This window comes from Molothrus aeneus, unplaced genomic scaffold, assembly GCF_037042795.1.
Source record: "Molothrus aeneus isolate 106 unplaced genomic scaffold, BPBGC_Maene_1.0 scaffold_34, whole genome shotgun sequence".
In the NCBI taxonomy this organism is placed as follows: Eukaryota; Metazoa; Chordata; class Aves; order Passeriformes; family Icteridae; genus Molothrus; species Molothrus aeneus.
Genome location: NW_027099005.1, coordinates 674,109 through 698,076, shown reverse-complemented (window position 1 = coordinate 698,076; position 23,968 = coordinate 674,109). Strand labels below are relative to the sequence as shown.

The following is a 23,968-nucleotide window of genomic DNA, read 5'->3' as shown; positions in this document are numbered from 1 at the left end:
CTTTTGCGCTCCTCAGGATCCCAGTGGCCCCTTGGCTGCATGAGGCCCAGCTGTGTCACACTGGCCCCTTGCTTCCATTGGCCCCACAGCGTCACAATTGTCCCCTCATAGTTCCATGAGGCCCCTCAATGTCACAATGGACCTTTAGTTCCATTAGTCCCACACTGTTCCATGAATCCTTAGTTCCATGGGGCCCTGTAGTGTCACAATGGTCCCTTGGTTCTGTGGTGCCACACAGTGCCACAATTGCCATTTGGCCCAACAGGGCCTCATAGTGTCACAATGGACTCCTTGGTTCCATGGAGACACAAAGTGCCACAATGGCCCTTTGCTTTCACCAGGCCTCAAAGTATGAAAATGGCCTCCATGGTTTCATGCAGCCATGCTGTGTCACAATGGACCCTTGACGCCATGATGCCCCATAGGGCCACAGTGGTCTCCTTAGTTCTACATTTTAAGAATGCCCCCTTGGTCCCATGGAGCCCCACAGTGTCACTATTGTGCCCTTGCTTCAATGAGGCTTTGCTGTGTCACAATGGCCTCCATGGTTCCATGATGTCCCGTAGCAGAGCAATGGTCTCCTCGGTTCCATAGTGTCAGAATGGCCCCTTTGTCCCATGGAGCCCCACAGTGTCACTGTGGTCCCCTTGATTCCACGGGGCTCTGCAGTGTCACAATGGCCCCTTGGTTCCAATGGGTACTGAAGGGTCAGAATGGTCTCCATGGTTCCATGAGGCCCTGCAATCTCCCAATGGACCCTTGGTTCCAAGGGCCCCGCAGTGTCACAAGGCTGCCTTAGTTCCACAAGGCCCTGCAGTGTCACGGTGGCCCCTTGGCTCCATGAGGCAAAGCAGAATCAGAATGGCCCCTTGGTTCCATGGAGCACCACGGTGTCACCATGGTCTCATTGGTCCCACAGGGCCCCTCAGTGTAACAATGGACCTTTGGTTCCATGAGGTTCTTCAGTGTCTCAGTGGCCCCTTGGCTCCATGTGGCCCCACTGTGTCACAGTGCCAGGTGGTTCCATGAGGCCCCACAGTGTCCAAATGGTCTCCTTGGTTCTGGGAAGGCCCACAGAGCCACAAGGGACCCTTGGTTCCAGGAGGCCTTGCCGTGTCACAATGGACTTTTGGTTCCAGGAGCTTTCACACTGTCAACAATGCTCTGAGCACTGCAGTGTCACCATGGATCCTTTGTTCCATGAGGTTCCAGAGCATAACATGATCCCCTTGATTCCAGAAGGTTCTGCAGTATCCCAATGGACCATTGGTTCCATGCAGCCCCAAACTGCCACAATGACCCCATGGCTCCATGAGCTTCCACACTGTCAGCAATGCTCTCCTTGGTTCCATGAGGCCTTGCTCTGATACAATGGACTTTTGGTTCCATGGGGTTCCAGTGCATCACCAGGGACCCTTTGTTCCATGGGGTTCCACAGTGTCACAGCTGACTCCTTGGTTCTGTCAGCCTCTGCTGTCACCAAATGTCCAAAATATCAGAATAAGACTCCATAACACTAATTTGTTGTTTCAGAGTGTATCATTTATTCAGGCCTAAGGTCCAACATGGAATAACTGCTAACCTTATTAGGACATGTAATTCTACCACTGTGTTGCTTATACACAGTGGCTAAATACGAATTACAACTTACCCATTTCCATAAAACCCACGCCAAGTTCCCAGATTCACTCCTTGTTTTCTCTATCCCTGCACCCTTGAGCCAGATGTCTTCTTCTTCTCTTCCAACCACTCTTGCTGGGAAAGCAGCCCCTGCATGCCTTGTTCCTGTGCTGAAAGTTCCCAGGCAGGGTAAAAATGGAATGAACCCTTTTGGTATCAGCCCCAGGCTTTGTGTGGGCAGGCAGAGGCAGGCAGGAGGCAGAGCTGTCAGCAAAGGAAGGGCCCAGCCAGGTGGGGCAGCCGGGGGATGCCGACAGCCTGCAGGGACAGAGGCGCAGGGCAGGGACACCATAGGACAGCCTGGGCTGCACAGGGCACAGGCATGGGCAGCAGCTGCAAGACAGCCCTGCCAGAGCCAACCTGGGCAGCACTTTGGCCATGGCTGCTGGGCCTGGGCCTGAGGCAGGAGCAGGAGACAAGTGACCCTTGCAGGCCTGGGGCCTCATGGCCTCCTTGTCCCTGCTCAGCAGCCGGGCAGGGGCCGCCCCATGCTCCTGCCCTTGGCATTGCACATCCCCACATGCCAGAGCCCATCCCGGCAAGAGCCCTGAGCAAGGAGGGAGGGACAGGATCTGCCTGGCCAGGCCCTGGGGCTCAGGCCTTGGCCCTTGGCATTCCTCAAACACATCCAGCTTTGCTCAGCACCAGAGACACCTTGGCCTTGTTTGTTCCCAGCTGTCATCATTGCCTACAGTGTTCTGCTCTAACTGGAACCTGGGGACATTTTCTCAGTCGTGTTCCTCAGTGGGACCCATTAAAACTTCAAGAAACTTTGCAGTTTCAATTTAAGTTTGAGTTCTTGAGAGGTTTTTTGAAGACACTCTCAGGGATTGAGTCTGATGTAAACAACACCAAAGCCCTGAGAGGGTCATTAAAGTTTTCCTAGTCCAGTGATGGAGAAAGATTTCAAAAAACTTATCAGAAACAGACATTCCTATTTTAAACGATGTATTTTATTTTCTTTCTCTTTAGAGTAGAGACGATTGCAGCATTCTGTGATTGATATTGACCCAGGGTCTCTCCTCAGCAGCTCTGGCCTGCTCACAAAAGCTGTGCCTGGAGCTCTGACCCAGTGTGGACAACCTTGCTCCACATTCCCCAGCCCCATCCTGTCTGTCCTCACTGCCCTGGGACCTGCTGTGCTTGGAGAGCTGGCTGCACTCAGCCTAAGAGGGGTTTTCTCTTTTTGGGGTTTTTTGAAGCAATCTGAAACTCCTGAGTTTCCCCACTGCAAACAGGCACACTGCTCAGGTGTGTGCCAGCCCCAGGTGTCACCAAAGCCACTGCAGAACTGCCCTGGGCCAGCTGTGAGGGTGGATCATCAGCCCAAGCTGCACTGGGCCACTGCAAGGGGCTGTGGCCATGGGCACTGCTCTGACCCCACTGCTGGGTTTGGCTGCCACGGCCACTGTGAGAAATTAAACTGTCCTTGGAAACACTGGGGAGGACTGGGACATACTGGGGAACACTGGGAACATTGTGGGGAAGACTGGGGACACAGGGGCACCCTGTGTTTGAAATTGGGTGGAACTGGAGGGAATGGGAATGGACTCAGGTGTTTTGGGAGGGACTGGTGTGTATTGGAAGGGATCAGAGGGGCACTGGGGTTTTACTGGGGTTGTACTGGGATAGTACTGGGGATGAACTGGGCTGTACTGGGAGTGAATGCAGAGGCTGTTCCCGCCTCCGCCACCTCTCATTTGCCGAGGCTTCCGCCCATCACCACTCACAGCCAATCAGCGCCAGAGATTGGGGCTTGGGGGCGGTGCCTAGACGGCTGCCATATTTTCCTTTTGCCTACAACTCCCATCATGCCCCGCGGCCGGATACAGCCCCATTGCAGCCGGGACTGCAACGCCCGTCATGCCCCACGCTCCCAAGAACCCTGGGATCCGCCACCATCTGTCCCATAAGTGTCCCCTAGACCCTCCAGGATCCCTCAGTGCCCCCTCAGTGCCTATCTGGGAGCCCACAAAGGCGTCCCCAGTTCCCCTGAGTGCTCCCAACCCCACAGATGCCCGGTACAGCCACTTCTGGGAATTCGTCTCCTCTCATCCCCCGTGGCCCCAGAGCCCCTCAGAACACAGTCCCCCCAGAGCCCCTCAGAACACAGTCCCGTGCCTAAAACTCCTGCCGTTCCCGCGCCCTAAAGAGCCTGGTTAGAGCTCCCCGAACTCCCCCCACGGATTCCCGAGCCGTTTACGTTCCCCCGAGGACCTCAAGTCACGGCTTGGACGCAAAAGTGTCCCCCAAGAGCCTTCCCGGACCCCCAAACATCGCGTTCCAACCACTTCCAGGACTACAGCTCCCATCATGCTCCGCGGCGCACGTCCAGCGCTAGTCCAGCCGGGACTTTATCTCCCGTCATGCCCCGCGACTCTCGGAGAGCCATTGCAGCTGCGCCTCGAACTCCCGTGATGCTCTGCGGCCCCGTTAAACCGTATGATACCCGCGCCTACAACTCCCATCAGCCCCCGCGCCCCAGAGAGCCCCGTTCGAGCTTCCGAAGGGCGCTCCCGGACCCTGAAGGGCCCCAAATTCCCCTCCCTGACCTCAAAGGGCCCCCCTGGACCCCCAAGTGCTGTCCCGGACCCCGAACTGTCCCTCAGAATCCCCGAGTGCCCTTCCAAGTGCCCACCCGGCTCCCCCAAGTGTCCTCCAGACCCTCAAGTTCTCTCTGAATTCCCTCCCCAGACCCAAAATTGCCACAAATGTGCCCCAGAAATGGCTCCAGGGACCCCAAGTGCCTCCTCTTGACCATATGCGAAAAAAAAGATGATAAAAATGATGGCAAAAGGTCTACAAAGAATATTAGTTACCATAAAGAGGAAGAAATAAATACCCAATAGAGCTTAATGAATTAATGAAGGGAATTGTGTTACTTAGAACCAATGACCAATAATTTTCTTGGTTGCTAAAAGTGTATAGATTTTTTAATATAAATATACAAATTAGGTAATTAATTTGAATAATACTATCAGAATAATATAATTATCATTTTATTAATTAATTGAATTTTATTTATAAGGAAAAATGCTTAAATTTTTGGATATGTTTAGGGATGTCACTCCCAGGTGGGCGATGGTTTTATCATTCCAATGGTGCAACTGCCAGACCAGTCTCCTGGCAATTTAGTGTATGCTGTAGTACCACAGATCCAAAACAGGTGTTTAGGGGCCCCCCAAAATGTATGCTTAGGTTCTGTTGGACATTCCCAATATTTAGAAATGCCTTTCATTCCCCAAAAGGGGTTTATCCATTCTTCAGTATACTCATAAAATTCATATGCTTCATGGTAGATACACTTGTTCTTTTCTTTCAACAGACCAAAATCTATTTGGATCTCTTGGGATCCGCTGGGTAGCAGAGTTCTTTACTGCTAAATGCCATTTACAGACCATTCTTTTTACTGGTGTACTGTACCCCTTAATACTAAATTAATACTAAATTCTGAGTTATTCTGTATCCAGTTACAGATTTCTAATAGCCTTAGATTAATCTTCTCCCATGGCCAAATTTCGGTCATCTGAGTACAAACTCAACAATCAGTTAAATTTAGTTTGTGGCTAACTTTTTTCACTGAATCTATGAATAGGTTCTTACCTCGGGGTATCTCTAAATGGTCTTGTTCTCTTATTGCTTTTACTGTCTCTTTCTCTTTGACCTGATGTACCAGGCTTGCTTCAGTAGCATCACATTCAAGCACAACCAGGTTTCTCCTACAGGGCACTCTCCCAGGAGTTGCTGCCTAAAAGTGGTGGTATTCTGGACTATCCAATACATTGGGGGAGGTTAACACAATTCGGGTTAGAATTGGTGTGGACTCTAGACAAGGAGCTCACTTCTTCCTCCTCAAAGAGGGGTTGGTAGCACTCACTGCACGGCTCTCTTGGGCTCCCCAGAGCACCACCAGCAATTAGAGCCATCATTACTGCTCTTCCCAAGAATCTGGTATGGGTCATCTGGCACGACCGGCCCACCCGGCCTTGCCTCTTGGGGAACTTTACCAAGAAGAAGCTTCCAAGCTCTTTAGAGTCCCTTCTCCCCGCTTCTCTGGTTAAACTTCTCTTGGTCCGTTCCTTACTAATTTTGGTTTCTCTCAGGGGAGTGGTCTGTAGAGGATTAACCTGGAGTCTTTGGAACTAAATTGGGGGAACTTAACCAGAGTTACTTATTAACAGTCTAACTTTTTACAAACTTATTTTAAACACAGAGCTGTCTTATAACACTTTAAGATAAGGTATGGTTCTGATACCAAACTCTTTTCTTATTCAGTTCATCAGTCTTTTGGGCTCTTCCTTTTGAGAGTCAACTTTAAGTCTTTTGGTCCTTTTATAATGGTATACTCAGGTGAATTAACTCGTGATGTGGTTGACTCCTGTCCTGAGTTAGGGGGTGAGTCATATGGAATCTAGTCCAATGTTAGGGGGTGAAACTGACATTGAATCCGGCCCAATGCCAGAGGGTGAGTGGTGTGGAGTCCGGTCCAATCCCAGAGGGAGAGTGGTGTGGAGTCTGGTCCAATGCCAGGGCGTGAAACTGATGTTGAATCTTGGTCCAATGCCAGGGGGTGAGAGGGGTGTGGAATCTGATGATGTGGGTCCAACGTTTTCCTCTGGTCCGCAGAGTCGAATTAGCAATGAGGAGTACCTGAAAGGGGCTTTCAAATATAGGCATTAATGGTCTACTATGATTTTCTCAAAACCCAATTTCTTGGGTTAATGTTATGTATAATTTCTTAATTTCCCTTTTTCCATAGCTTGCATGTTTCTCTCATCAATTTCTGCCTACTCTGTATTTTGCAAGGAGTTGTATTTCTGTTAGCTAACTTAACTCCCAAAGGGCTATCTTGGGGGTATCTTTTCTACAATACTTTTATTCTCCCATTTTTCTCGGCATCTAACTTACTGGTTTGCTGTTCAATTTTCAAGATCTTATCTATTCATCCCCTGCCTCTGTTTCTCACTTTCACTAACAGCTGAAATACCACTTTTCTTTCAACCCCTTGCATCTAAAACCAACTTTTTCCCCACACTGCTTTTCAACACAATACACCTCCCTCCAAGGAGATGTGGTAAAACTTACAATGCACAATCCACATTACCTATACTTTAATTCGTCTACATTCACTCACTTTTATTTCTCATTCACCTTCACACATTCCTTCACACCCTCAAGACACAAAGTGGATCCTCATTGCCAGAAAATCACGGGTCCCTGTGGCCCCCCCTCGCCTTGGGGTTGGCCTCCAGCTCTCAGTATCTCCGGGCCTTCTGGAAGGGCCCTGGCTCTGCTGCCTCCGGTGCCCGTTCACCTGTGAGGCTGCCTGCGTGTCACTCACGCTCTTACAGCTACGGCCCCCTCACACACCGGGGAACACTGGTCTGGTTTGCAGGTCACACACACTCTTTCTACTGCCCCCTTCCTACCTGCCCGGGAAGTTGAGGCTGACTTTGTTTGTGACTCACTCTCACACACACAACAGACAACAATAAGGTACCTTTTACTTTCACATCACTTATTACAAGTTTAGTGCTACTGTCCAGTCCTAATGCTATTGGATATCCTTCTACCTAGCTGTTTTTGTCTCACCTCAGATGTTTTTTGGGTATTTTACTATACTTTTTGGTACTTTGTTGAGACAGGACTTATCTGCTCCTGTATCCAACCAAAAATGCAAATTCTTCATTTAGGGGTCCCACCTCAATGTTTACCAAGGGCTTTTCTAGATGTTGCATCGGGTCCCCTAAAGTGTAAAGCCCCTGTCACCCTTAATCATCACCTCTAAGAACCCTCTCCAAGGCTTCTTGTTCCCTGGCTATTGCCTCATCGAGACTGAGCTTTCTACAAAACTTCCTGATGTGTCCTGCCTCTCCACAATAATAGCAGTGTCATTCACTCAAAGGGACTTGAGGTCTCTCTATCTCTCTTGTACCTGACAGTCCTGGCCTATCTTTGCCTCCTCCTGGTGGTGGACCCACCCACCCCACACTTTCTTTAGCTATGGCAACCATGATCTTGGCCTTGGCCTTTGCTTTTTCTCAGTCTCTCCTTAAATACACTTTCAATGCTTCTCTTAATAACTCATTTCTGTCCTTCTCTTGCCAATCTTCATTTTTTTTCTAGTTTTCTCCATATATCTGGCCAAGATTTGGTAACAAATTGGACTTTTAGTAGCACTTGACCTTCTGTGGTGTCTGGGTCTATTCTAGAGTACAATTGGAAGTTCCGCTTTGGGCGATTAAGCCAAGCAGCAGGAGCTTCATCCTTCTCTTGTGCCCCCTCAAATTCAGTATTAGTTCTAATACTAATTTGGTATTAGTTCCTTTGGGAAATGACTCTTTGATCCCTCGTATTATCAAAGACCTATATTCCATCATGGCCTTCCTCCTTTCCTCCTGGTTAGGGTTCCAGCTGGGATCTGTCAGTGGCAATTTCTGTTCACCTGATGGCACTTGGGACAGTTCTCTTTCTCCCAAATTCTTATGCCAGCCACCCTAATAATCTGGACCTCTTCTGGGGAAAATGATATCTTTAGAATGGAATTCATCTCCCCCCAAGTGTAGATATTTGGGCCTAAGAATTGATCCACTTGGTTGGCTATGCCCACTGGGTCCTCAACTAAATGCCCTAACTCTTTCTTGAATCTTCTCACCTCAGAAGCTGTTAGAGGAGCATTCACAAAGCCAACACCTCCCACTACTTCTCCTATAGGAACTTCTCTGAGGGGAAAAAGTCTCTTTGCCTTGGAGGTCTTGGATCTGGTACTACAGTACGGCCCATCTTCAGACACCATGCTACTAGTTTGAGGGATATCAGGGTTACCCTGAACTTTCTGCAGATCAGCAGGTGTATTTGGTGATAGCTGTTTACCGGGCAAGGAGACATTTGTGTCCCAACTAGGAGGAGGTAAAGGGACAGCAATAGGAGGGGGAGAAGAGCTTGGGTACATTTTAAGTGGAGCTGGAGAAGGGGTGGAGAATGCAGCAGGTGGAGTAGGCAGGCACTTGTGGTGGTGCAGAAGGAACTGGAGGAGCCAAAGGGGGTGGTGAGGGAGTGGTTACTAGGGGAGATACTGGGTCTACCATAGGGGAAGCCTAAGAGGTGGAAGGAGGAATTTGAGCAGGCGGTAATGAGATGGCAGCCGGGGGAAGAACCGGACCTGCCATTTGAGGTGCCCAAGGAAGAGGATTATAAGGTGGAGGGGCTGGAGGCAAATAATCCAGGGGGTCCCATCTTTTACCAATTCCAGCATCCTCTCCTTCATTTCCCTCTTTCTTCTTCTGTACCTTACAAATTCGCACCCTTCATCGCCAATAGCGTTCTTTAACCAGCAAGCTACATACAATAATTGCTCAGGATCGGTATCTCCTCGAGCTGTCAGACAATGACTCAGTTGTTGGCTCATCCACTTGTCCCTTGTCCCACACCAAGGCCATCCTCCTTGCACCTCTAATTCTGGCCGGACTTCTACAAAATACTGGATCATCTTCACCTTATCTAATCCCTCTGTGGCCTCTATAGAATGCCATTTCTCTAACAGTTCCCCCAAGGGGCTATTGGGAGGTATATTCCTCAGTCTCTTGCCTGTCTTTTTACTATTACACCCTCCAATTTTTCAGGTCTCAACAGAAAAAAATCCCAAAGGTGCCTCTACTGACAGGTAATCTCAAGAAAAATTTATTTGCCTGATGCTCAGGACTTTACACTGAAACAACTGCCTGATCTCTAGATTGCCTAACTTTACTAATGTCAGGTCTTATATCTATCAGGACTTGAAAACACGAAACCCTGGCGTAAGAAGCCGGTTCGTGCCTGACTCCCCTCTGTCAGGAAAAACAACTGCCTGATTTCTAGTTTGCCTAACCTTCCAAATGTCAGGCCTCACCGTATCAGGACTTAAAAACAAACCCCAGCTTCCTTCGCTGGGATTTGTGCCTGATCCCTTTGTCAGGACTGAATTTGCCTGCAGGGCTTGTGAGCTTGCCCGAACCCTCCTTGGGACTTGCAATCTGCCTGACTTCCCTCTGTCAGGACTTTTGGGGGTGCGTGGCACTCATACAACTATTTCCTCCACACGCCCCGAGGGGGGGCCCTCTCTCCCCCTTAGGGGACGACTCACTCACGCTGATTCCATGCGCTTCCCCCTGTTCCCGGCCGGGCCCTTCGCAGGAGTCCGGAAACGCGGCACTGAGGGGTCCACTCTCGCTCCGAGGGCCCGGCCCTCGTCTCACTCACACACACACTCGTTCCTCTCCTACTCCCGCCACCGGATTTCTCACCAGTCCGGAGCTCCTCAGCGTCACTGGTCCCAAGCCGATCTCTCTGGTCCTGATGGCCAGCTGTCCTCGAGGTCCAAGATGGCCAGTCCCGGTGTCCTCTTCTGGCCTGGCTATCCCGGACAAACCCCCAGCTGAAATAAACAGGGCAGGAGACTTTTTCTCCTTTTAATGCCTTTATTCAAAGTGATCAGCTCAAGATTGGGAAGCTCGACAGGTCTGCAGTCTCCATCATCTTTCCCAGAGTGACTCAGAGGAGGAGGATCTGCGCAGCTTTGTCCATTAGGGGCAGAGCTGGGGGTCCAGTCCTCGTGGGAGCCTTTTGGGCATGACCCAGATGTTGATCTCTACAGCTTCTCTCTCTCTGGGTCCCGGTTTGAGAGGATTTTCTGCTCAGGGTGAGGGGCAATGAAGGTTTTCAGCATCTCTGCAGGCCCAGCACTCTGTTCCTCACGTCCAGACATCACTCCAATTATCCCAACTCTATATTGGCTTGTTGTTTTGGGGGTCTTTTCAGTAAGTTTGGAGTAGTAGCTTCTCATGGCATGCTGGTCCTGAGGTTATTTTGCATGCCCCCTTCCTACCTCTCATCCCTTCTCCTCACTGTCTGGGGAAGTCCCCTCCCTTCACTGTCTTGGTGGAAGAGCCATTACCTTAGCCCTAGCCAGGGCCTTTACTGATACAGAAAAAAGAACCATTAATGACAATGACTCATAATTATCATAATAACCAGGTAGCACTTTAGCAGCAACACTGGTCTGACTAGTTTTTGTAACTTTTTTCTCACAAAAAAAATTGGCAGATTTTTTGCTTATAAACACTCCTGAGCCTCTTCTCCAGTATGAACAAACCCAGCTGCCTCAGCTACTCCTCATGGGCCATGTTTTCTAGAGCCTTCGTGAGCCTTGCTGCCCTTCTCTGGCCACATTCAGCCCCTCAATGTCCTTTTTCCCGAGGGGCCCAGAGCTGGACACAGCACTCGAGGTGTGGCCTCAGCAGTGCCCAGCACAGAGGGGCAGGCGCTGCCTGCTCCTGCTGCCCACACTGCTGCTGATCCAGGCCAGGTGCCATTGGCCTCTTGCCCCCTTGGGCACACTTTGGCTCACCCTGAGGCGGCTGGTGACCTGCAGGATGTGCCACTTGGCCTTGTGGAACCTCACGCCCTTGTCCTCGGCCCATTGATCGAGTCTGTCCAAGTCTCCCTGCAGAGCCTTCCCGTCCTCCAGCAGATCCACACTCCCACCCAACTGGGCATCTGCAAATTTACTGAGGGTGCTCTCAATGCCCTCCTCCAGATCATCAATAAAGATGTTAACCAGGACCAGCCCCAAAACGGAGCCCTGGAGAACACATTTCAATGCAGCTCAGTTTGCATGGTCTGCAGTTGGAGGCTGCAATGCCCCCACAACAGAAAGAGCTGCCATCCCTTGGCATTGGCCACACACACAGGTGCAGGAAAAAAACCTTTTACTAGGTGAATATGGCTGACAGAACTGAGCTCTCAGGCACACACTCCCTTTCCCTAATGACCCTGAACTCAAGAAAAGGGATTTCACCTCCCAGCTCTTTGCACCATTGGATCCTCACACCATCAGAGCTCCACCAGCCTCTCTCATCCTTTTGCACCTTCTCCCCACTCAAGCTGATGAGCAGCTTTGATAAGAAAAAATGCAGTTCTGCTGCCAACAAGCTGAGCCAATTTGCAAATGCAACTTACCCTGCCAAAAACAGCTACTGCCTTTTTCTTTCAGAGGTGAGTCATCAGAAGGAAAGAAAATGTGTTGCATTTTAAACCAAAGAGGAAAAGAAACGAAATCACTCACAGAGGATTTGGCAAAGCCAAGAGATGCCAGTGTGGCTTATCCTGTTGGCTGCTCAGTTATTGCAGCCCTTTGCTACTTTACCATTTGTCTTGTTTGGAGATTGTGCTCAGATCATTCAGTTATGGGTGCAGGAGAAATTTAAAAAATCATAGCTGATTGCAAAAGAATACAACTTAGGAAAATTTAAAGAGATTGTGAAGTATTTACATCAGGGTGATGACAGTTACCACATAGAGACCAAAATAAGCCCTTTTAACAAAACTTCATTTCTATCCTTGTTCCTCAAGCCCTACTATCCATTTCTTTGGCTGATGTAGTGTAATGTCAAAATACTGTTCAATATCTTTTATTGTTTATACTTTGCAACACTTCTGTTGTGTTTTCTAAAAGCCCTGGGTATTTTTTAGTTTGAAAAAAAGATCTATTATTTTGGTAGCAACACTGCAGTTCTGTGTTTCCTTTTGGTACTCAGCTGAAGACATAAAGAAAAAAAACAGAGCAGAAAAAATTGCAGAGGTGGATAGTAGATCACAAGGAGCACAGATACAGGAGATGAGTACATTACTACTGCCACTGCTTAAGAGCATCTCTCACAAAAAGCAGACTGGCTACACTGTCCCAACCCCATCATTTCAACTCTCCATGACTTGTTTCTTGCTTTGCAAAGCTGAGCTGATCCACTTTTACCTAATATGAATAACAACTAGTAATACACACTTACAGTTCTCTTGTATTACTGCAACAGCACTAGGTGCCCTTAGAATTTTTTAGGGCAATTGTAATGCCATCCCTGAATTTAAACAGGTTCAAGATATTATTTGTAGCTTATTCTTGAAGGTAATTTGTAGCAAAAGTCAAAAAATTCTTGCAGATGGTCAGTAACTGGACTGTTACGTATATGGGATGCACACGATGATTTAAGTACTGCTTCATTCTGTGTGACTCCAGGCTTTGAGAAAGAGTAATCCCACTTGACATTTGGACTCCCTTTGGTCTCAGGAATTATGGATCCAGAGTAACTTGTTAGAAGTTTGTGAAAAAATGTCTCTGAAGTTTACAGCAGAGCTGAAGTGTACAGAAGGATGAGAATTCAATGAATAATTCAATGAATACTAAGTTTGAAAAGCATATCCAGTTATCCTACTGGCTATGTCCAGTTACTATCCACTGTTACAGTACAGTGCACAATATCACCAGGAAAATTGTGAATGTCATCTTCAGACCGATCTATTAACACATTTTGGTTTTGATCCAAGTTACTTTCTACAAATTACCAAGCTGTTTTGCCTTTTTGAGGCTCTTGCTTTTTTTGTGTTACGTATTTACATGTATAACACAGGTGGCTCCTCTGTCTTGGTTTGGAAAGACAGGTGTTTGCTAAGGAAGGCAGGAGCCTTTCTTGAAATGGAAAAATGTAAATCCCTTCCTTCTGAATTGTCATGAATTTTAAATTAAGGGGGGCTCTCAGGTAAAAATCAAGAATAACAGTTCCTTATTAGGGAAGAAAATAAAAAGATAAAATAAACAATGCAGTAAACCAAAACAGCACTGACAGAGTCAGAATACAACCTGACACCCTGTGGGTCAGGGTGTTGGTAGCAGTCCAATTGGAATTGTGGCTGCAGCCCTCCTGGAGTGTCAGGTGTGGTTCTGTTGGAGCAGGGATCCTGTAGAAAGGTGTAGTCTTCCTCTGAAGATCCACTGGAAGAGGCAGCTGTTCTTCTGGGAAATCCAGAGGAGAAGCTGTGCTGGTGTTCCAGAATTTCAAGATTATATCTGGGTAGGAATGCTTGGCGCCTCCCTCTGGGCGGAGCATCTCCCAATGGGATGCTGTAGTTCTTCTCAGCCATGCAGTGACATTCAATAGCTTATTATCAGCAGATGTCTCCTCTGGAGGGAGGATTGGCTGTGGAAGAGATAAGGAAAACTGCCCAATTAACAGAAGACAACTGGCATACAGGTGGCAAATAGAATCCATACTGCTTGGCAATCTAGTATATCCTGAATCTGATCAAGGAACCGAAAAGGAGCTTTTAGATTTTCTAAGCTGAGGTCTGTCTTGCCTGTTTCTGAAGCTGCAGTCCAAGAGCAGTGACAGAAAGGTTGCTGCTCTGGGAGCACGCTTCTAGCTTGAATTTAGGCCTGAAGGCATTGTACCAATTTACAGCTCTTACAAGAGCTCTGTCACTGCACAGAATTTCCATAGGCATTACAACACAAAGAACTCCCTTTCCCCCCACAAGCTCTTGATGCAGCTTTCTGTACCACCCTGGTTATGTCCTCAGGGAGGGGCCTTTCTGCAAAAGGAGAAGGAGACTCTTTAGCATAACTGTGTATTCTGTGGAGTGTTTTATCATAGTCTATTAATATTCCCTTTTCCTCAGTTCCATAGCTGCTTACTACTTTCTAACTCATTGATTTTAATAAACCAATTAGGCATGCTGCTGTATTCTATTCTACTCTCCCTGTATTCTTTTCTACTCTCCCTATGGAGGAAAAAAATTGCCCATAAAACCTATATGCAACAACTGCCTCATTCCAATGAAATGCAAGAGGAAACAAATGCCCAAAGAGCAGAAATCCCCAAACATGTCACATCCAGTCACGGAGAAGCTCATGGGACAGAGCCATGTGGCTGGAGAATGTGTATTGCACTCTGTATTGTTAATTGACTGATGCTGAGTATTTCAGCAGGTAACTTCCAGGGCTTCCAGGACTGTCCTGGTGGCTGTGATCCCAAATTACTCATCGGTAGCAAGTGAACAAGAACAGCCTCTAGGAACAAGGGCATTGCTGAGGCTCTTGCTTGCTGTGGCGGCAGGGTGGCCGTGGTAAGGGTGCCACAACCTTCCTGAAGAGCCTCCTAAGAAGGACAGCTCAGGGGCACAGGCACATCCTCCTCCCAGAGCAGCGTGTGATGTTCAGCTTCCTTCTTCAGGTGACACGGAGAAAAAAGGCTGGAGCTCTGCATGGCATTCCACAGAGAAGAAGCCTTTATTAAGAGCAGGGCACTCTGCATAGGGAGCCAGGGACAGAAACTCTCAGAACCAGGGAAAAACGGGATTATATAGGGAAGGCAAGGGGCGGGACAAAACTGGTAACCAATGGGATAAGGACTCAGGGGCAGAACACAAAGGGAAGGACCGATGAGTACTGGGGGATCAACATAAAGTTGCAAAGGCAGCTGGGGGTCATATTTGCTCGCCCAAACTAAAAGTCAGTGGGTCAGGAGTTGGCCCTCCAGGGGAGCACAGTAAGTTCTTCTCTGGCTGGATCTCTGGCCCCCACAACTCCCCCTTCTTTATTTACTAAAAAATCTTCTCCTAGAGACCTTGCGAGTAACTTCTTAGAACAGCTGAACATATATAAGAAAATAACAACATTTAAAAGGACCCAAAAAATATTTCTTAGGAGATCTCAGGATCTCTAGCTGGTCAGAGTGACCCTGATATACGTTAGAAAGTCTCTTCTCCCAGCCTGGTGCTCGAAGAAGGAGTCAGAGCTCTTCCGTTCTTGGTCTCAAGGTTGTTTATTGTATCTTATCTATAAAATTCTTTCTCCTGTCCTGATGAGGTCCGCTCAGCAAGACAGTCAGAGGCATTCTGCCGGCTCCGAGGAGGTGTTATCTTTTTATACTAAAAACTACATGTACGATATTTACAATTATTTTCCAATACCTATCACCTATGTTAGACTGTGAGCTTCTACTCTAGACCAATCTAAAAGTGTCAACATCATAGCAGAAGATGGAGGCCAAGAAGAAGAAGAAGAAGGAGAAAGGCTGGACACACCCCGATTGCTCCAACTTGCCCCCTGAATCCCCATCTAGAAACCCCAAAAATCTATTTTTCACCCCATGATAAATTCATTTTCATTCTACTTAAAACTTTCATGGCTCGCAATTCTTCATATAAGGTTGGTAATCGTTTTATCCAAGGGCTAAATCAAAGGCACAGGGGTCTTAGGCTCTGTGCCAAGGTCTCTGTGCCCCCTGGACAGGGGCTCGAGTCCTCCAGGGCAGCCAGAGGAATTTCCTGGGTTCTGACAAGTAGCCCTGTTGCAGTCCCTGCATACAAGAGTTTACTGGATCACTTTGATGCCAGGGAGCACCAAGAACTTGAACTTTCCTGGAGTCCAGCCCTGCCTGCCTATCACGGAGCAGAGGGAAAAGATGAAGAACCTGGGTGGTGGTTGAGCCAAATTGGCATTTTGCCATTTCTGAGTTCCTCCCAGCTTTTGCAGCAGGGCGACAACCCCATCGCTGCAAAGCACTTCCTTTTACAAGGCACATGCAGACCTCACTGGAAGGGGCTCTTGAAGGAGCTGCTGCAGTTGGCTACAGGAGCTGTTGTTGAATTTTTCATGTTGCTTAACCCCCCTTGCCAAATGCGATCAAGAGGCTGAGGAAGGACACAAAAAGATTACCCTGGAGAAAGGGAGGCCAAAAGCTTGGAAAAGGAGGAAAGAAACGCTCTGATGATGACGATGACAAAAAAAACCCAAACAAATTTATTTTGACAGCAAATGAACACCGGCCGCCCTCCAGCCCTCCCAGGCGGGCAGGCCGAGCGGTGCCGTTCCCATGGCATGAGGTGCTGGCAGCCTGCGGAGAGAAACCAGAGAGCCACGGTCAGTGGCAGCAGGCTCCCGTCCCCCTGTCCCACCATGGCCTGTGCCCAGGCCAGGCTGCTGGCTCTGCTCAGAGCCCAAACCTCCCGACCCATTCTCTGTTTTTAGAGAAGGGCAGCGTGGCAGGCCACGTTCCACCTCCTCTGCTTAATCATGGCACAGCAACCTCCTCAGCAGCTGCAAGAGCGGGATGCCCGTGTGCCTGCTGCCATCTGCCTGGAGCCCTTCTGCCAGCTGAGCTGTGGAGCTGGGTGCCCACCTCTGGAGAGCTGCTGCCAGGAGAGGAGCCGATCCCAAACCAGGTCCTCGTCCTTCTGGAAGGGGCTGTCCCTGCAGACCGTGGCCCCTGGGGCAGCGCTGGCAGTGGACGCGCTCCACGGACGCTGCAGGCGCTTCCCTGTCCGGTCTGGGCACCAGGTGTAATCCTCCTGGAAAACAAAAGAACAATTGCATGAAAGTCAATCCAAAACAAGACCTGGAAACAAGAAAAAGCACAAAGCCTCTCACCGTTTCAGAGGCCTGAGGAGGGTCTGACCACTCCATGTGAGAATTAAACCTGTCCAGGGGTGGGGAAAATCCCCACCTTTCCTGCCCGTAAACGCACCTCTTCCTCAAGGGCCTGCAGAGCAGACCAGCTGGGTCTGCACGGCTTCAGAACCCGTCCCCCCCTCTGCCACCCCCCATCCACATGGATGGATGCTTTTGTCAGGCTGGCTGCCCCCACCTCAGCCCGTGCCAGGCTGGCTGGCAGAAGCTGTCAGCGAGGCCAGGAGCCAGCTCCCCTTCCACAACATCCGTCCCCTGTCCCGCCAAAAAGCAGCTCAGCGGCCGGCAGAAAAATTAATATTCCCCAGCACCGCCGAGCAGAGAACCTCCGGCACGTGGCCAGGCCGGGCCCTGCCGTGTCTGGAAGCACCAGCATCCCCCCGCCCCTGCGCCAGCTGGGGACTCATCTTGATTTCATCGGAGTGCAGAGCGTGTCCTTCAGGCAGGGGCCGCAGACAAAACCAATTGGCTCTGCCCCGCCAGCGGCCAGGTCCAGGACGGTGTTCCCAGCTCCACGTCGTGCTCCAGAAGAACATGCCAGCTGTGCCTCGGCTTGCGGGGACATCACGATGCCATTGAGCTGCAGGGGGATGTTTCCTCTGTCCCAATCCATGTCACCTTCACTGCACTGCCACCACTTCTCCAATAGGACGGGCAGTACGGAGCCGCTCCCTCCACAGCTCGTGAGGACCAGCGGAAGCAGCATCTCCTCGGCTGCGCTCTCTCCTCCGCGCCGCGGCCGCAGGGAAATGCTCCGGGGTTTTCTTCCAGTGCCACGAGACGCGTGCCGCTGCTGCTTGCTGGGCTCCTGGATTCTACTGTGCTCAGGGATGCATCTCTGCTATCTCCTGGGCCAGGCAGGGCTCCTGCAGCCAAGAATGCTCAAAAAGGTCCTCCAAGCATGGCCTGTGTGTGGGGTCCATTGATAAACACCACCTGATGAGGTGCTGGCACTCTGCAGAGAGAAACCAGAAGGCTCCTGTCCATGCTCTCCCACATTCCACAGTGCCCAGGCAACACCAGGAGTGCTCAGAGCTGCACCCAAAAGCTTCCTATTGATCCTCTCTTGCGGAGGACACCAGCACAGAGGCACAGGTGCCACCTCCTCCAGCTAAGCCCAGGAGATCCACCTCCTCACCAGCTGCAAGAGCAGAATGCTTATGTGCCAGGTGCCCCTCCCAACCCCGTTCTTCCCCTCGTGCCTTGAAGGCGCATCCCCACCTTGAGACACCGGGGACGGGAAGATGAGCTGGCCCTGGACGATGTCCTTGTTGGTGCGGAAAGGAAGGTGCCCGCAGACCAGGTCATAGAGCAGGATGCCCAGGGACCAGATAGTGGCTGGCTGGCCATGGTAGCAGCCAAAGAGGATCCACTCTGGTGGGCTGTACTCCGGCGTTCCTATGGGACACAGGCGCAGCTCATCAGGCCCATGCTGCTCCCTCCTGCCTTCCTTCCCTCCCTCCCAGCCAGCTCCCGTTCCACAACAGCCAGCCCCTGCCCTGCCAAAAAGCAACTTGGCTGCAGCTGGCTGAAGAAGGATTCCCCCTCTTTCCTTCCCCCCTCTTCCCCCTCTGCCAGCAAAGCGGGGAACTCAGCTGCCCGGCTGGGCCCCGGCTTGGGCTCACCTGACATCCGGGTGTAGAACGTGTCCTGGAGGATCGTGCCGCAGCCGAAGTCGATGAGCTTCGCCTCGCCCGTGGCCAGGTCGACGAGGACGTTCTCGGCCTTGATGTCGCGGTGCAGGACGCCGCGGCTGCTGCAGTGCTGCACGGCCTCCAGCACCTGGCGGAACAGCCCCCGCGCCACGGGCTCCGTCAGGAACCGCCGCTCGTGCAGGAAGTACCAGGGGTCCTCACTGTGCTGCGGACGCTCCATGACCAGGGCGAACCCCTCGGGCACGTCGAACCAGTCCAGGAGCCGCACGACGCCGTGGAAGCCAGGCCACGACACCATCCACAGCAGCGCCAGCTCCAGGGGCACAAGGGCGCCGTTGCGCTGCGGGGGAACCGCGATGCCGTCAGCGGGGCCGATGCTGCGCCGCGCCTCAGGCAGCCCGTGCCCGGCCCCGCCGCGGCTCGCCATGGCCCGGCCCGGGGCGCTGCGCGGCCCCCGCTCACTCCACGCTCGCTGCCCTCGCAGCGTTCCGGCTGCCACCCTGCCAGGCCTCGCCTCAGCCCCGCCCGGCCCGCCCCGCTGGCTCCTCCCCGCTGGCTCCTCCCCGCCGGCTCCTCCCGCTGGCCCCGCTCACTCACCAGCCGCGCCCACTCCGAGATGCGCTCCGGGACACTCGCTTGATGGCCACCTGCGAGCCAAGGTGAGCAGTGGGCTGAGCTCGTTGCCCACCGCCCGCTGCCCGCCGCCTGCCGCTGCCCTGCGAGCCAGCCCCGTCTCTTACCGGGGCGCCGTCGGCGAGCCAGGCCCCGGAGTAAACGCTGCCGCAGCCGCCACTGCCCAGCAGCAGGCCTTGCCGGTAGAGCTGCTCCAGGGGAGGCTTCTCCGCCCGTGCGGGCGGCACTGCGCTCCCGCTCTTCTGCCCGGGGCACCCGCCTGCCCAGCGCGCTGCTGCTTGCCGAGCCGCCCCAGGCTGTGGCGGCTCGGGGCCGGCGGCCGAGCTGGCGAGCAGCGGAGCTCGGAGCGGGGAAGCTGCTGGCCATGCTCTCGGCCATGGGGCAGGAGCTGGGCGGCAGCGGAGCGGCTGCGGGCGGAACCACGGCAGGGGCTTCGTTCGGGGCCGGGGCCTTGGCCGGGGCTGGGCCAGAGCCCGCGCCAGGCTGAGCCAAAAGACCGCGATGCTCCGCCAGCACCAGAGCAAGCAGCTCTTCCTGCGGCGCCACAGCCGGTACGGAGAGAGCCCAGCCCAGGCGGAACCACGGCGGGCCGGGTAGGGGCGGGGACGGGGTGGCCCCACCAAGGGGCACCTTGCGGGACGCGGCATCAGCCGGGCTGGGAGAGGCGGAACATGGACGGCACAGCCCGGGATGGGACGGGACGGGAATACAGTGAGTGGGAGGGAGAAGGGGATGCGGAGCAAGGGAAAAGTCGAGCTGAAAACCGATCAAGAGAAGCGCTGCTGCTGCTGCTGCTGCTGCTGCTGCTGCTGCTGCGTCTGCTGCTGCTTCTGCTGCTGCTGCGGAGCCGCCGGAGCTCGCGGCCGTTCCTCCGTTGCCCCGCGAACCCAATGGAGGAGCCGCCGCGCGCCCCAAGGAACGAAAGAGAGAAACAAACAAATCACACCCCAAAGTCATTCCTATTAGAGAAGTAACCAAAGAAAACAGTGTAGCAATAAAGAAGAGTGTTGGCTTGTGGCTTCTTTCTTCTTTGCGTGAGACAAAACATTTCATGGGTGTGATAAACGAGTTCACTGGATTTAAGGATCATACAATTATTATTTTTTTATTATTATAATTATGCAAGCAAGAATAAGCAAAGTCCAGCGCTGGGCAGCCGGGAGTCTCCGCTCCTCTAGGCTCGCACCGTTCCTATCCCCAAGGTTTGCCTTTTATTGCCTTCTTCTCCCGGGTTCAGGGATGATGTGGTCTGTCTTTTGCGCTTCCCCGTTCAGTTGCTAGGGGGTCTTTTTCTGCCTTCTGGTGGTCGTGGGATGAAGGCTCCAAGTCCTCCTCTTTTAACCGCTGAGTGAACTTTTCCTTATAAGGCATACCTATACAGTGGAATTTTCAGAACACTATACGATTCCTGCAAGCCTAAGCAATTCTTGTGAGTTTAAGGATTGTTGTTACAGCCTTCCTCTGTGACCTCTGGGTGAACTTTTCCTTATAAGGTATATCTTTACCATGGAATTCCCAAAGCACTATATGATTCCTGCAAGCCAAGCAACCATGTGTGGCTGCACATTTAAGAATCAAGCGGTTTTAGCTATTTAGTTATTGCTTTTATATTGTATAATTATTTAGCTATTGATTTAATTAATGAACAAACGTACTGCTACTTATTACATTCAATTTGTGTTGAATTGGGGCTGGGTTGGGAATTGTTGTTTTGGGGAGAGTTGATGGGTGTTTGTTGTGGGTCCTGGGGAGGGGAAGTCCAGGGTTTGGTGGGGGTGATAGTCGAAGGAGGGCGGGAGGTGATTGGACAGGGGACTTGAGCAATCATTCGACACCCTGAGAAAATGATTGGTCCAGAATGAATATTGATAAGGATTAACGAGAACACCGGAAAATGACCAGTCAACATGCGGATCCAAACCCCACAAATCCTGGACCCGAGAGGGGTTATAAAATGAGGGTTTGGTTGGGTTGGGGTTCCTCTCCTTCTGAGGGAGGTACTATATGGGGGGGAACCCAGTGTGTTTGGGACATGTTGTTATCTTTGGGTTGTTGCGTGGGAGTTTGGGCTTATCTCAAACTCCCTGTCCTCTGTAGTTTGTTTTGATAAACGAGAGCCTATTTCCTTCTCAAAATCAGGCCTCATTCGAATTCACAACAGCATGGTTTTTCACCAGCACTGAGTGGGTTCTTCCTTGTCATGGTTGGGCCTTGCCAGGGTTTCTACTGCCCTCTTCCATCACCAGTGGCTTCCTTCCCAACCCCAAGTCTGTACACAAGTCCCAGGTGCTGGCGAGAGGGCAGTGGTCACCCCGTGTGCCACTGGGGCAGCCCCCGCATGCCCAGGGATGCTGGGGCCAGGCTCTGGGAGCAGCAGCATCCCCCTGATGAACTCCATCTGTATTCCATAGGAATACGGTCATACAGCCCCCCAGAATGGACCCACTTTGGCTGGTACTATGGCAAGCCAGCTACCATCTGGTCCCTGGGCATCCTGCTGCACCAGATGGTCTGCGGGGAGCACCCTTTCAGGAGGGGCCAGAACATCAGCTGGGACCATCAGCTCTCGCTGCCACAAGGGCTCTCTCAAGGTGGATCCTCATCTCTGGGCACAGGGGGAATCCCAGTGCTGGGAGACAGCAGCGGGCTCGTGGCCATCCCGCTCTGGGAGCTGCTGAGGAGGTGGCACATGTCCTGCTCTCCTGCTCTCCTCCAAAACAGGGAATTGATGGGAAAGTTTAGGCCCAGCTCTGAGCACATCCAGCAAGGCTGGGCATGGGAATAGTGGGGCAAAGCCAACAGGAGCCTTCTCAACTGCCCGACGGTTTCTGGTTTCTGTGCCCAGAGTGCCAAGATCTGATCTTGTGTTTATCCACGCTGGACGTGGAAAGGCCCTCATTGGAAGAGCTGTTCTGTCATCTTGGGATGCAGGATATTCATCTGCCCTAGAAGAAGGGAGAGAGCCACAGGCACACTTTGATGCAGGGCCCTGGTAAGTTACAGCCCCACACATGCCTTGGCAATCAGAAGCAAAGGAACCCAGACTTTTTTGTGCTGCCCGTGTCACTGCCTAGGGCTCATCAGATGGGAACACACAGCCCTTGTGCTGGAGCTGAGCTGCTCTGCCCAGCACTGGTGGCTGCCATCTGAGCTGGTTTTGCTTGTCCTGGTTCCCTGACAGCTGGGGCCCTGGGCAGAACCCTGAGAGCCTGGTCTCAGCCCAGGGAAGGAGAAGGAGCCCCTGGAGAAGCTGTACCAGGTGGGGCTGCTGCTGCTGGAGACAGCGAGGACGACACCAAGGATGACAACCTCTTCCTGGACCTGCCCACTGGCCAGCTGAAGATGATGGACTTGGATTCTGGCACCTTCTTCAAAACCAGGCTCCACAGGAAATTCGCAGATGAGTCCACACACAGGGGGATGCTTCCCGATTTGGGCATTGCACAGCCTGGCCAGGAACCAAAGGTTCCCCCTTTGCTGGGGCGGGTGCAGCTGATCCTTCAGCCGCTGCCCAGCTGCTTTTGGCAGGGCTGGGGCATGGGCTGGGGTGGGTACAAATGGGAGTGGGCTCCTGGCCCTGCCAACAGCCCCCAGCACCCACCATGCCCCAGTCTGGGGCTGGGGCTGGGGCAGCCAGCCCGACACAAACAAAGCCCCATGGTGGGAGCAGAGGTGGGACTCCAGAAGCTGTGCAGGGGCTGCTTTGCTGTGCAGGCAAGGAAGGGCTTGGGCTGCTCCACTGCCCTTGTTTGCTTTGGGGTCACTGTTATTATGGGGGGCAGTGCAGGGGGAAGGGAGAAAGCCTGGGCTTCCCTCACCCGTGGGTGGGTTTTTCCCTGGCATGCAGGGATTGGGCCTTCCTCAAGCCCCTGGTAGAGATAAGATTTTTTACCTTATTTCTTTTTTGCCCCATTGTCTGTAATCTATTTTCAATAATTTGATGTTTCTTTTTCTAGAGGAAGCATTGAAGGGGGGGATGGCATGAGGTGGGTCCCCGTCTGCTTGGCAGGGTGGGATCAGAGCTTTTGGGAGATGGCAGCGAGCACAGGAGCATCCTGCTCTGGGCAGCTGCTGAGGGCTGGATGTGCCCTGGCTGGCTGCAGGCTGGGCACATGTCCTGCCCTCCTGCTCTGTGCCAGAGGCAGCAGGGATGGGCAGCTCTGGGCACCGCTCTGAGCACGGCCAGCATGGCCTGGGCACCGCGGGCGGCTGGGACAAGGGCACAGGAGCCTTCAGCTGACGGGCGGTTTCTGCTTTCTCTCCTTGCAGCCGGGCTCTGCGGCTGCTGAGGCTGCTCTGGGCTCTGCCAGGGCTCTGCTGGAGCTCAGCACCGGGCCAGAATCAGCCAAAGACAAAATGGTGTGACCTGCAGCACAGACTTGCTTGAGCATTTTGGCAGCACAGCTCAAGTTTGCAGAGTGTACAGCTCCAAGGGAAAACATGACACCCCCCAGAAAATAAACTTGTTCAGTAACTTCGGAAATGAAATCAATCTGGGATGACCCCAAATGACATTTTTCAGCTTGCTCAAGTTGTAGCTCAGCCCTTCTCTGAACAGTTCTCTCCTCCACCTGCCTTTTACTTCCCAACTGCTCCCTCTTTTCCCCCAGTGAGTTCTCAGCCCATTGCAGTCTCCATCACACTGTTGCCTTCCTTGGTGCCCCTCACCATGAGGAAGGCAGAGCCCCAGGTTTAGGGACTCATCCTGTCACTGCCTGAGGAG

The 23,968-nt window shown here is 51.9% G+C and overlaps 1 protein-coding gene and 1 pseudogene across 1 annotated transcript; one reads left to right on the top strand and one right to left on the bottom strand.

The window, feature by feature from the left end:
* Nucleotides 1-22,194, top strand: part of LOC136570473 (serine/threonine-protein kinase pim-1-like) — a 50,746-nt pseudogene extending 28,552 nt beyond the window's left edge.
* LOC136570404 (serine/threonine-protein kinase pim-1-like) lies at nucleotides 17,782-19,892 on the bottom strand. The gene is given in 6 exon segments (XM_066570882.1): nucleotides 17,782-17,912; nucleotides 18,179-18,355; nucleotides 18,583-18,952; nucleotides 19,210-19,235; nucleotides 19,238-19,259; nucleotides 19,353-19,892. Coding segments are annotated over 6 exon segments (1,266 nt in total).
* Nucleotides 22,195-23,968: the final 1,774 nt, after the last annotated feature.